The 13,610-nt window shown below is 41.7% G+C and overlaps 1 protein-coding gene across 3 annotated transcripts in view; it reads left to right on the plus strand.

The window, feature by feature from the left end:
* Positions 1–2,268: 2,268 nt before the first annotated feature.
* The window catches only part of STIM2 (stromal interaction molecule 2), a 152,914-nt gene continuing 141,572 nt past the window's right edge, over positions 2,269–13,610 (plus strand). The window contains exon 1 of one of the 3 annotated variants that reach the window (XM_047797948.1): positions 2,269–2,977. In XM_047797948.1, coding sequence (XP_047653904.1) covers positions 2,557–2,977 — 421 coding nt within the window. In that variant the 5' untranslated portion in view covers positions 2,269–2,556. The remainder of the gene's footprint in view (positions 2,978–13,610) is intronic. The other 2 variants (XM_047797951.1, XM_047797947.1) reach the window with 2 other exon arrangements.

The following is a 13,610-nucleotide window of genomic DNA, read 5'->3' on the forward strand; positions in this document are numbered from 1 at the left end:
CTTGTGTTTACATTTGGCTTGCAAATTGAAGCATCTGTAATTCTAGAGATAGGCTTGTTTTCCAAAGCAACAGACTTTCTCTTTTCTGCACCTAGATTTATGCTCGATGCACAGCCTCTGTTCGGCAAGGAGATGCATTCTCGCCACTCTTTTCTGACTACGTTGGAAACTTTGGTACCCCTTAGAAAGATGATTCGAGATGGAGGATTTCTTGCTGAACTCTGACCTGACTGAGAGAGGTCTCTTTAGTGCTTGTAGCCTTTCTTAGTAACTCCTTTGTGCCTGCAGTAAGGAGAGGAATAAACAATCATAACTCCAAATCCAGTACCCTCTTAGTGCTAATATGTATCTTCGAAAGAAAAAAAGAAAAAAGCCCATATGTCTTTGTTTAAAGAAGCTTGGCCAGAGTGATTTGTTAATTTGTTTGTAGTTTCATACTGCTGTTACTGCTTTAACAGCTTGCTCTGCCCAATTTAACAACTGATTACTACCTTGTATTAGTCTCTAATTGTTTAATGGGTATAAATTTTATCTCCTAAGCAATACTGTAAGATACCCCAGGTAGGGACTATGGTCTGTATCTTATATCTCTGAATACTGACTTATTTGACTTTTTCGAGTGTCTCTCTTATTGCCCTTTGACTCCCCACTACTGAGAACTGTCTGGCATGTGCTGGGGACTTAGTTAATAGCGAATGAATGAAATATTGCCTTCTGGAGAGCAGGAAACAAGCCTGTTACTTCTTTATGTCTTCCTGCCTCTTTAGCAGAATTATCTCCTTTTGGAGGACATTCAGCAAATATGTGACTTGATTTCTGTGTTTTTCAGCAGGGGAAATATCTATTTCCTGTTGCCTTGTAAAGAATTGCCACCTTAACACCAGGTCTGTGAAGAAGTCACTGTTGATAGATTGATAAGCTTCAAACAAATTCTTAATTCTTTTCTCAAGTGTGCATCTGCCTTTCCACAGTTGGTGATACTCACGGTTATGGTGGCCAGGCTTCCTCGGAAGTTCTTTGGGAAATTGTGTAATTTGTGTATCTTCTTGCCTTGAGAACAAGCAAGCCAAAACCCGAATCCAACAACAGAAACCCAATGCCAAACGGGTATGGTATAGGGTTCTTAAGGACCTTTGTGCTTAAGAACCCTATATGCAAAAAATTTTTTTAAGAACCATACCCACAGCATATGGAAGTTCCCAGGCTAGGGGTCAATTGTGTTGGAGCAGTGAGAAATGCCACAGCCACAGAAATACCCAATCCGGGGGGCAGGTGTCTGCCACCCACACCGCAGGTTCCTGGCATCACTGGATCCTTAACCCACTGAGTGAGGCCAGTGATTGAACCCACAATCTCATGGATACTAGTGGCGTTCATTACCACTGAGCCACAACGGGAAATCCCTTATATGCACATCTTAACCTGTATCCCTGGAGAGAGAATGTGTGTGTGTGTGTGTGTGTGTGTGTGTGTCGCCAGGTGAAGTCTGAAACACCATTTTTCTGTCAACCTATTTAGCTGACAGCAGACTCCAAGGGGTGGGATGCGGTTAGGGAGGCGATGAGTTCAGGTAAAGTTTGACCATAGCAGAGTAAGAGGCTAGAGCAAATCCTGCTCAGTATTTACGTTCAGTGGTGCGAATCTGACCGTGTCTCCCATTTGTTAGCTGCGGAAACTGGGGTAACTTAACATTTCTCGGCCTTAGTTTCCATTCCTTGTAAAATGGGGATGAAAACCACCACGAAACCACCACCTAACTTTTAGAATTACAACGTGTAAATTTGTAAAACGCTTAGGACCTCGCCTGGAATACTGACACGTAGCAGGAGCTTTAAGTGTTGGACAAGTAAATAAAACGCTCGTTCTGCTAACCTCCGTTTCCACATTGCTAGCCTCTTTTAAGCCCCACCTATACCGAAATTCTGGAGACGCCAACGTTTCCGATTACAAGGTTTTCGGATCCATGCAATTATTTTTGCTGCCGTCTGCATGGCTAAAACTTGCCCAAAGGATTTCGGATGTTCTTATGCTTCTCTCCGCCCACTTCGTTCCCGCTTGCCCTCCCCGCCGCCTCTGTCGCAGTGGGGGCATGGGTCCGGGAGGGGGTATGCTCATCTTCCCTCCCATCCCCTTCCTTCGGTTTACCGAAACCCTTAGAAACATCCCCGCTGCTCTCGAGTCCTCCCCGGAACGCCCCCGGGGGCGGGGCTCGGGCGTCGCGCAGGCCCAGTGCAGCGGCGCTGCGCCTGCGCTGTGGAGGGGCTGAAGGAGGCGGGGGACTGGTATGCGAGCGAATGTGTGAGGGGAGGAGGTGTCCGGGCCGAGCGTGGTACTACGACGGGCGCGGGCCGGAGGGGGCGGGGGGATGCGCCGCGGCGGCGGCGGCTGTGGCGGCGGCGGCGCGGGCGCTGGGACTGGTGTTCCGAGGCGCCAGAGCAGCGGATCCCGGTCTCGCTGCCGCAGCAGCGGGGGTGCCGCGCGCGGCCTGAAGACGCCGTACCTTTTTGATCTTCACCCTTTTTTTTTTTTTTTTTTTTTTTTAAATAACCGGAACCAATGAACGTAGCTGGGACCCGAGATCTGGAGGCCGCCGGTGCGGACGGGACCAGGCTGGCGCCCTGCGGGAGCTGGCGTCCTAGGCGGCGGGGGCGGCCCGAGGAGTCGCAGGCGACGGCGGCGGCGGCACCTCGCGGAGCGGAGTGGCCCGTGGCCGGGGCGCCGCCGCGCTTTCCCCCCGCTCCTCCTCCGCGTCCTCATCCCGCCACGACGCCCGGCCCGGCCTCGAGCTGGCTGCTGCTGCTGCTGCGGCGGCGGCGCTGGGCTGCGCTGCTGGTGCTCGGGCTGCTGGTGGCTGGCGCGGCGGACGGATGCGAGCTGGTGCCCAGGCACCTTCGCCGGCGGCGGGCGGCTGGCTCTGCCGGGGCGGCCGCCTCCTCTCCCGCCGCGGCGGCGGGCGACAGCCCGGCGCTCATGACAGGTGAGGGCCCAGAGGGTGGCGGGCGGGGCTCGGCAGGACGCTGCGGGACCCCCCATCCCCGGGAGCGGCCAGCGCCTCTGCCAGGTGCTTGTTATTCGACGGCCCTGGCCAGTAAGCGATGCCCAGCCGGGTGCCCAGACGCTGGCGTCCTGGCCGCTGCTTCGTCGCGATCCCCTGCACTCCGGACGCCTTCCCTCTCCCCCCACTGACTCCCTGCCCTCGGCAGAGCCTCTCGAAGGCACCCACTTAGGTCTGCTCCTCGGTGTTCCACGCTGGGCAATGCGGTGGTTTCTCTTCCGTGCCGCAGAAGAGCCAGCAGGGTCTGCAGAGCAGGGTACTGGGCTGTGTGTTTTTTGTTGTTGTTTTGTTTTTCTTTTGGAGACTGCTTGAAAAAGTCAGCAGCAGCAGCAATGCGGTATTGAGTCTGCCTCTGGTGTTGCTTTTGCAAAGGCAGCTGGCAGCGAGTCTCACCGGTTCAGAGCCCCACTGAGCACAGTCTCCCAGGGGAGTCTGCTAGAGAGGATTCTTTGAGAGCCGTAATACCTAGCAGTATTAGTGGTCCCTAATTAGTATGCAGAAACCTCTAAGTTTAATGTGTATTTTTTGAGGGGTAGAGGAAGACTGTTTTTCAGTGATGGATAGTATTTGCTGGTGGGAGCATCACCGGGTGACAAAGGGTGCAGAAAGCTCAGCAGGTAACCAGGAGTATACCTACAATTTACTTGGTGCAGAATGTTCAGTGCTTGTATTCGAGCAGCACAGTTCTGATACACTACATCAGCACCTTTTAAAAAATATGGAACATTCTTGAAATTATTGAAAACTTGCGAACACGCGTGGTAAAGTTAGGTAGCCGTCTGAATCCGTTTAAAGCTTTCCCTTGTCCTGTACAGTTGGTAGGTTGTGGTTTAAGTAATGTAAGGATCTTGAAATGGGTTTCTTTTACGAAAGTAGTGGAGTGAAAGTAAGCTTTGGGGTTGTACTTTGTTTTTAAAAGTAATCTGTAGATTTTACATAATTGCAGAACTAAAAAGGAAAAGTAAATGGCACAAGATGACCCATCATTCATTTATCAAAAGTGGTAGTCCAGCGGACGTTTGAAAGTTACCAACAGCTGCTGTGAGCGGTGCTCAGGAGCTGTGTTCTTTAGAGCAAGGCAGCTATTCTCTGGGTTCTCTGACAGGATGTTTACTGTGAGGAGGCTGTCGGTACACTTTCCAAGCTCTTTGGTACTTGTAGTGTATGGAACTTAATGATCAGACTATTTAACTTGCTTTATTTTACCCTGAAATATATCAAGGTATCTGCCCCTTACATGGAGCTTGAAACATCAAACCTATCCCTGGGTAATTTTGATAAAATGATTTACAGAATGGTCAGTATCAGGAGTGTAATGTGGTTTGAGAGGATAGGTTGGGTGGTATTATTCTTGAATATATAATTCTTACAGTGGTTGTTATGAAAGTAACAAGGGAAAACTGTAATGTGAAGGTGTAATGCCTCATGCAGGAGGGAGTGTGGCTTTTGGTTTCTTGAGCAGAAGGTTTGGTTAGTAACTCATGGAAGGACACATAATTCAGAAAATGTAGTGTTTATTAACCACGCGCAGTGTATTGTATATCATGTAGACTGTATCAAGAAAATTAGTTAAGATGGAATTGTATTTTGGTAAGTTGTTTATAATCCTTCCTTTTGAAGACTAAATTCCTCTGAGTTATTTATGGTATGGTGAAAAAGGAATGGTGATTGTTAGTGCATAAAAAATCCGATAGATCACACAAAACGAGTTTGTGCTGTAGTGCTTTAAAATAAGTTTACTCTGATCATATTAACCCTGGGATTAATTTTTAATATTCTTATTCTTTTCCTTTGTTAGAACATTGATTTTTGACAATCCCAACTTTTCCGTGTAAAATTTAGGATAATCAGACTACACAGTGTACAAGTTAAGCTGTTGTCACTTTAATCGTTTATGTAAATACAGTCAGTAGCACTGGTATCTGGGAAAAGGTAAGTCGAAAGTCCATGATAAAGTTAGAACATATTGAAAATGTCTTTGAATTGTACGGTCTGTGTGAGGCTCCTTTCTATTCTTCTGATTGTATGAATAGTGCTTTCTTCTATGGGTCCCATTTGTAAATGTTGCACTGAACCCAGAACGTAATTAATTATTGTTATTGTTCACTTCAGGTAGTAGAACCATAGACTAAAGTTAAAAAATACTGCTTTATCAGAATCTAGGCAGTATTAATGGATACAAATGTAGCAGAGAGTTTCAGTAATAAAACTAAACTTCATGTGAATTTTGTAAGCGGGAAATTCTTGTAAGAATTTTGAGAGACTTGTTCTCTCTGGCTCTGCATTAAAGATGTCATTTAACAGAGTGAATTCTTAATAGCTCTGAAAATGACAAAGGCATTTTATCTTCTCTTTTCCTCTTCAGATTAGTATTTTAAATACTTCCATTAGGAACTTCCTAAGAGTTTCCCTCTTACTAATAAAATCTAGAAAACATTCTTTTCCACTGAAGTTTACCTTTTAAGAGTTTTACTTTAGAGGTTTAGTATATTTTAAGAATACGCTGTCTTTTTTTTTTTTTGTCTTTTTTGTTGTTGTTGTTGTTGTTGCTATTTCTTGGGCCGCTCCCGCGGCATATGGAGGTTCCCAGGCTAGGGGTTGAATCGGAGCTGTAGCCACCGGCCTACGCCAGAGGCACAGCAACGCGGGATCCGAGCCGCTTCTGCAACCTACACCACAGCTCACGGCCACGCCGGATCGTTAACCCACTGAGCAAGGGCAGGGACCGACCCCGCAACCTCATGGTTCCTAGTCGGATTCGTTAACCACTGCGCCACGACGGGAACTCCAGAATACGCTGTCTTTAAATCATCTATCGTATGCATAGTTTTGAGCAAGCAGGTGTTCTTATAGAGAGACTATGTCAAATCATCAAAATAAACAGACCCATTGTCATAAGAATAGTGGTTTATATTTTCCTTTTTTATATCACCTTTTCAGGATTCATTGTGCGCAAATGTTTTGATAAGATGAAACCATTAAATATTTACAATGCTATGTAGTAAGGGCTTAAGTTGTATATGTGGCATATATATAATTTTAATAATAACAATACATATACTTTTAGGGTTCTTTGAAAGTGATTGAAATTTAAAGCAAATTAGCAATTGGTTTTTAAAATTTAATTTAATTTAATTTTATGGATGCATTGAAGCATATGGAAGTTCTTGGGCCAGGGATTGAATCGGAGCAGCAGCTGTGGCAACACGAGATCCTCTAGCCCACTGGGCTGGCTAGGGATGGAATCCACACCTCCCCAGCGACCCAAACTGCTGCAGTCAGATTCTTAACCCACTGTGCCACAGTGGGAACTACAGGGATTGGTTATAGAGAGCTTGTTGATTATAATCAAAAAGTAGTAATTCAAAACATCACTTTTCCAAACAGATTTAGTAGAGTCAATGAATTGACTCCTAGTGAGGAGTAATTGACCTTATCCATATATGGTCCCTGAAAAATAATTTATGAAAGAGGACAATGAAAAAAAAACCCATATTATGTATATACATACATACATGTATCATATGTGTGTGTGTATATGTATATATATAAAACAATTATTTATCCTGGCAAAATATGTAGAATAATTGAAACATTAAAATACTTTTTTTATATGTAGTTTCAGAATTTTTTAAAACAAATTTTAACTTTAGAAATGTTTGCTTTTATCATTGTTTTATGAGTGAATATAACCTTCTTTAGTGTCTATATAAAGGTTTTAACTATAATACTTTACACTAATTTGGTATGTTACTAGGAATGTAAAATGCGTATTTTATTTTATTTAATTAATTAATTTATTTTTTTGTCTTTTTGCCATTTCTAGGGCCGCTCCCGAGGCATATGGAGGTTTCCAGGCTAGGGGTCTAATTGGAGATGTAGCTGCCAGCCTACGCCAGAGCCACAGCAACGTGGGATCCGAGCATCCCAGCCACGTCTGCGACCTACACCACAGCTCACGGCAACGCCTGATCGTTAACCTACTGAGCAAGGCCAGGGATCGAACCCGCAACCTACCTCATGGTTCCTAGTCGGATTCGTTAACCACTGCGCCACGACGGGAACTCCTTGGAATGTAAAATGCATATTTTAAAACATGTCTCTTGGAAGTATTAAAATTCCAGTGGAAATTTAAAATATTCTTTATTCAAAAGTATTAATATCATTTGGAAGAGCCACTTTACTCTCTAGTGTTAAACACATCTATGTAGTGGGGCTTTCATTAATTCAGATGAAAATATCTAACGTGAGTGTGATTGCCATTGGAAAAAAGTTAAACTTCACTTTTAATTATCGCGCCTTGCCTCTCAGCATTTACCCGGCAAATATTGTCAATTATTTTTATTAGTAGTTGACTTGAGTACAGTATGCATATGTTGCTTTGAGTAAAATGTGTGATGAGTTTACACATGTTAATCTTTTCATTGTGACAGTAGTCAAATTTCATAGTGTAGTTCCTGTGGTAATAGAAACTGTTGTTCCTCCTTTAGTGAAGTTACTCTTTTTGAATTTAGCTTAGGGTTTCCTGAAGCCACCTTTTGATGACTAGGTCTTCTGCTTGTGTCCTCTCTTCCTTTCCTGAAGCTCTCGTTTACCAGCGCCTTTCTTTACCAGTCTTGGGCCATTGCTGTAGGTTGTTTTTTCTTTTTCCTGTCGCTAACTGCAGAATTAAAGGATAATTCTCTTATCCCCTTTGATCTAGTCTATTCTGACCATTTAAGAATGAGTCGTAAGCTTACTGGTTCGGAGACATTGCATCCTTTGTACTCTTTTTGAGAATACCTTGGCAGAACTGATTGGTGTCTCTTGGGGGTCCCTTGGCACAGAAAAAACGCAGAGGGTCAGCGGGAAAAGTGGGTTCAGGATTTAGCTTAATTTTAACAATAGGAAGATCCACAGGAATTCTTTCCTTTTTTTCCCCCCGGTACACTTTATTTCTAGGATACCAGGGAACAACAAAATTAATTCTACTCTGCTATCAAATCTCTTTTCTTGGCTTCAGAGGCATCAAGCTCTGATTTTCTGAGGTAACCAACGTCTCCCCCATTGGGTAAGCCTTGCATTATATCACATAGAAATTCTTTTGATTTGCTAAAGGCTTGCTTTGTGATTGGGTACGTGCTAAGGTTTTTTTGGTTAATTTAGACTTTTGGGTATATCAAGCATTTTGGATATTGCCCTACTCCTTGGTAATGATGCATAGAAGTCTGTATTGGTGTATGTGGTAGCTAAAATATGAACTCATAAAGCTAATGTTAAAATCAACAGCAAGCCATTCTTGATACTCACCAGAATTTGGACTTTACCTTATCAAGACCCTCCTAGGAGATTACTTCTGGGTGAATCAGATTTCATCCACCAAGCTATTATTAAGCATGTCGGGAATACCACACAGTAGGAATGCGGAAAAAAACAAACAAAAAAAGAGTAAGAGATGGGTTACCTATTGGGAATAGTAGGTATAATTATTGAACTGTTTGTAGTGGTAAGTGTTGTGCCAAGTGCTTTATATCCATCATTGCTTTCGAGTGTGATATTAGTCCTGTTAGATAGCTGCTTTCTTCATATAAGAGATGAGGAAACTGATGCAGGATGATCTCCAGTAACTTGCCTAAGGTCATACTGAGTCAGATGCTGACCTGAGCTTCTTGATTACAAAGTTTTGATTGTTAAATGGTACGTAGTATGCATCCTTACAAACACAACTGGACATAATAATGAGATAGACTGTGATTATTGATAGTGGACGGCGAACTGTTGGAGAAAGGAAGACTGTCAGAGAATATTACTTGGAGGAGGGTGGGTTTGAGCTGAACCTTGATGTGTAGAGAGGACTTCTTATGGAGGTCAGCGAAGGGGCTTTCAAGGAGGAGGCATGGGTAAGAATAAGGAATAAATTCATAGTTTTCCTTAGAGTTAGGCATAATGTGTATGTTGAGTAGTGTAAAATTCAAGGAGAGAGAAGGTTTGGCCAGTTATCAAGAGCGTTAATATTTCCTATTCTGTTCCCTGTCTATTGAAATGTCAACACATCTAAAGCTGGGGTACTCTTAGCCAAGTGCTGGGAAGTATGGAAAGCCACAGGAGAGTTATGATGCCTTTTCTTGGCATATTCATTTTACTAGATTATTTTGAAAACAAATACTAAATATTTAGTAGATAGTAATTTAAGACATTTAACAATACTAAACATACCCAAGTTCTAGAAAGCGTAAAGTTACTTGAAGTTTTAAGGTCAAATGAAAGGCTTAAATAGGTATTTTGACCTTTCAGAAAGTTTTGTTCAAAAACTGAGAGTTCTAAATCTATTAGCCTGTCAGGGGTTGAGAATCCCTGTGGTTTTTAAACATGGGAGTGGTATGCCCTGCATGTTTGAAAAGCTAAGTGTGGGTGGATGGAAGTGAAGAGAAAAGAGAGATAAAGAGGCCAGTTGGTAAGCAATATAGAAATGGAGGTCTTGAGAGTTTAAATGATGCAGTGGCTGTGAAAATGTTTAGAGGAAATTCTACAAAATTTCTTTTATTGTTAGATTAGAAAGGAATCTATTTATCAGAAAGTGTAAGAAATAAAAGTTACCTTTTAATTTTTAACTCCTAGAGGAGTTCCCATCGTGGCTCAGTGGTTAATGAATCCGACTAGGAACCATAAGTTGCAGGTTCGATCCCTGGCCTTGCTCAGTGGGTTAAGGATTTGGCATTGCTGTGAGCTGTGATGTAGGCTGCAGATGTGGCTCAGATCCTGCATTGCTGTGGCTCTGGTGAAGGCCGGGGGCTACAGCTCCGGTTAGACCCCTAGCCTGGGAGCTTCCATATGACGTGTGTGCGGCCCTAGAAAAGACCAAAAAAAAAACAAACAAACCTCTTAGAGTTTGTAGAATGACTTAAATTGGCATAAGTCCTTGAAAATGGGCAAGAAGAAACACTTTGTTTTAGATTGTCTTCTTTTCAAATGTGCCTATTTAATATAAAAATTATTTTTGTATATGATTGGACTTATGTAGTGATTTACAAAGTGTTTATATGAAACTTTTTATCATTCCATATTTAAAAATGGGTGTTTATTCCTTGAGAAGGAAGACTGTTTCCAGGTTGAACTAGCATTACAGTGTGTCAGAATTGAACCTCCTCTTTTAATAGCAAGTTTCAGAGTATTCGCATATTATTTGTTTCAGAATTAACTTTTGAATTCATTGTGTTAATTTCACATTCATCTGTAGATGATTTCACATGCCAAATCTAAATTATTTGTTCTTTTCCTTATCCTTCTAGATCTTTGTATTAGTAGGTATTAGATATTCAGTCCTTCTTGACACTTGCTAATCCTACCTTCAATAGCTGTTCTCCTTGACTGGTTTCATTGTTGCACATTTGCAGGGTGACTGTCGTCTAAGTCCTCAGTCTTGTGTTCCTCTAGTCTAGCTGAACATTTCCTCCTCAGAGAAGTTCATTACTAAGAAAGTTCTAAATTGGCTGTGGGGAACCCCAAGCTGGTGACTGATCTGACTTTTGGCTTTATTTCATTTGGCCCTTGCAGTGATACTGCGCAGCCATCATGGCCACAGTCCTGAGAGTAATTTCCTTTCTGCTAGGCATCATCAGCTATCTCATCTGAAGTGAAACAACTTTAGGATTCAAGCTAATATTAGTTGTAGAATGTTTAATAGAGACTCTTCAGTGGGAATATCTTAACTGTTAGGGAAAAACAATGTTTACTTGGACTAACATTCGTTTCAGAACCCAGATGCCTGTCTCTGCCCTAGTGTTTCTTGCAAATGAATTTATTTTTTTGTGTGCATCAGGATCTTGGCCTCTATGTAACTTACTCTTTTCTCTCTAGTCATTTTCACTTTCTCTACCTCTCTCTTTGATTTTCCTAAACTAGACATTATGTGGAACTGAAAATGTCAAAGACAGTTTTACTGAATTAAGTAAAAACTGGGTTTTTAATTTTAAAAATATTTTTAAGTGAGCATTTATGTAATTAAAAAGTACTAAGAAACTTCATGACAAACCTCCAGAGTAATGAAAGTGATTTGTAATTGTTTCTTAAATGATTGTTAATAAGTGGAAAAGGTTTTTAAAATCCTTATTTGAATTTTTTTCCAGCTGTTTAGCACAGTGTACATCTCACAGTTCCATGTTATTGCACTCATGTTTTCTTTCCACTATTGTTTTTCTTTCCTTTTAAAAATATCTGATGTTGGAGCTCCCGTTGTGGCTCAGTGGAAACGAATCTGACTAGCATCCATGAGGGATGCAGGTTTGATCCCTGGCCTCACTCAGTGGGTTAAGGATCTGGCGTTGCCGAGAGCTGCGGTGTAGGTTGCAGATGTGGCTTGGATTTGACATTACTGTGGCTGTGGTGTAGGCTGGCAGCAACAGCTCCAATTCGACCCCTATCCTGGGAACCTCCATATGCCGTGGGTGCGGCCCTAAAAAGACAAAAAAAAAAAAAAATCCCCCCAAAACACCAACTGATGTAGAATAATAGATAATCTTAATTCCCCTTCTTTACTCCTATTCTCCAGCAATAAATCTCTTTTTTCATTAATGACAAATATGTAATTTGCCCACTGGTTTCCTGCTGTCTGTCATCTCCAGCTCTTCTTCCTACTTTGACACACACATTCAGACTGTGGTGATCCTTGATATTTATTTCTTCCTGTTTCTGGGCACCAATTAAAAAAAAAAAACACTCTAAATCTTTGTCCAGCTGTGGTATAACTATCCTCTGCCATTTCTTGAATTTGCTTTTTAAAATATACCTCACAGTGTGCATCCAGTGTTTGTTTGGTTCTGGATCTGTCAAATGGATCCTAAAATGAACCATAGAGGCTAAAAATGACAAAGTCAGACTTCAGTGAACGTGTGTGTACACATATAGTTTTGAACATTTTTAAGTGATTGTTTTGTGCCAGACATGATGCAAAGAACTGGGGATATAAAAATTGATCTTTTTTGTTGTTGTTGCTTGTTTTTTTTAATTTTTAATTTTTTTCTTTTTTTATTATCAAATGAATTTATCACATCTTTAGTTGTATAATGATCATAACAATCTAATTTCATAGGATTTCCATCCCACAGCCCAAGTACATCCCCCCACCCCCCAAACTGTCTCCTCCAGAGACCATAAGTTTTTCAATGTCTGTGAGTCAGCATCTGTTCTGCAAAGAAGTTCAGTCTATCCTTTTTTCAGATTCCACATGTCAGTGAAAGCATTTGATGTTGGTGTCTCATTGTATGGCTGACTTCACTTAGCATGATAATTTCTAGGTCCATCCGTGTTGCTAAAAATGCCGGTATTTCGTTCCTTTTAATGGCTGAGTAATATTCCATTGTGTATATGTACCGCATCTTCTTGATCCACTCCTCTGTTGATGGACTTTTAGGTTGTTTCCATGTCTTGGCTATTGCAAATAGTGCTGCAATGAACATCAGAGTACATGTGTCTTTGCGAGTTGTGGTTTTCTCTGGATAGATGCCCAGGAGTGGGATCACTGGATCAAATGGTAGTTCTGTTTTTAGTTTTCTGAGGCATCTCCATACTGCTTTCCACAGTGGTTGCACCAATTTACAATCCCACCAACAGTGTACTAGGGTTCCTTTTACTCTACACCCTCTCCAGCACTTACTGTTTGTAGACTTTTGGATGATGGTCATTCTGGCTGGTGTAAGGTGGTACCTCATAGTGGTTTTGATTTGCATTTCTCTAATGATGAGTAATGTTGAACATCTTTTCATGTGTTTCTCGGCCATCTGTATGTCTTCTTTGGAGAACTGTCTGTTTAGATCTTCTGCCCATTTTTGCATGGGGTTGTTTGTTTTTTTTGTTGTTGAGCTGCAGAAGGTGTTTATAAATTTTGGAGATTAATTCCTTGTCAGTCGATTCACTTGCAAAGATTTTCTCCCATTCTGTGGGTTGTCTTTTTATGTTGTTTAGGGTTTCCTTTGCTGTGCAGAAACTTTGAAGTTTGAGTAGGTCCCATTTGTTTATTTTTGTTTTTATTGTCAATACTCTAAGAGGTGGTTCTGAGATGTTGCTGTCCTTTACGTAAGAGAGTGTTTGGCCTATGTTTTCCTCTAAGAGTTTTATAGTGTCTGGTCTTATACCTAGGTCTTTAATCCATTTTGAGTTTATTTTTGCTTAAGGTGTTAGGGAGTGTTCTGATCATTTTTATTGTTGCAAGAACAATATAAACTTGAAAATTGCCTGAGAGTGGATTGCAAAAATGTACAGAGATCTTTTTTTTAAATTGAGGTATAGATGATGGACAGTGTTATGTAAGTTTCAGGTGTGCAACAGTGATTCACAATTTTTAAAGATTATGCTACATTTATGATTATTATAAAATATTGGCTATATTCCCTGTTTATCCTTGTACCTTGTTTATTTTATACATAGTAGTTTTTTTTTTTTTGTCTTTTTCTTCTTTTAGGGACGTACCTGCGCCATGTGGAGGTTCCCAGGCTAGGGGTCCAATCGGACAGCCTACGCCAGAGCCACAGCAATGCCAGATCAGAGCCACATTTGCGACCTGCACTGCAGCTCACGGCAA

The sequence above is a fragment of the Phacochoerus africanus genome, chromosome 10, assembly GCF_016906955.1.
Source record: "Phacochoerus africanus isolate WHEZ1 chromosome 10, ROS_Pafr_v1, whole genome shotgun sequence".
Lineage (NCBI taxonomy): Eukaryota > Metazoa > Chordata > Mammalia > Artiodactyla > Suidae > Phacochoerus > Phacochoerus africanus.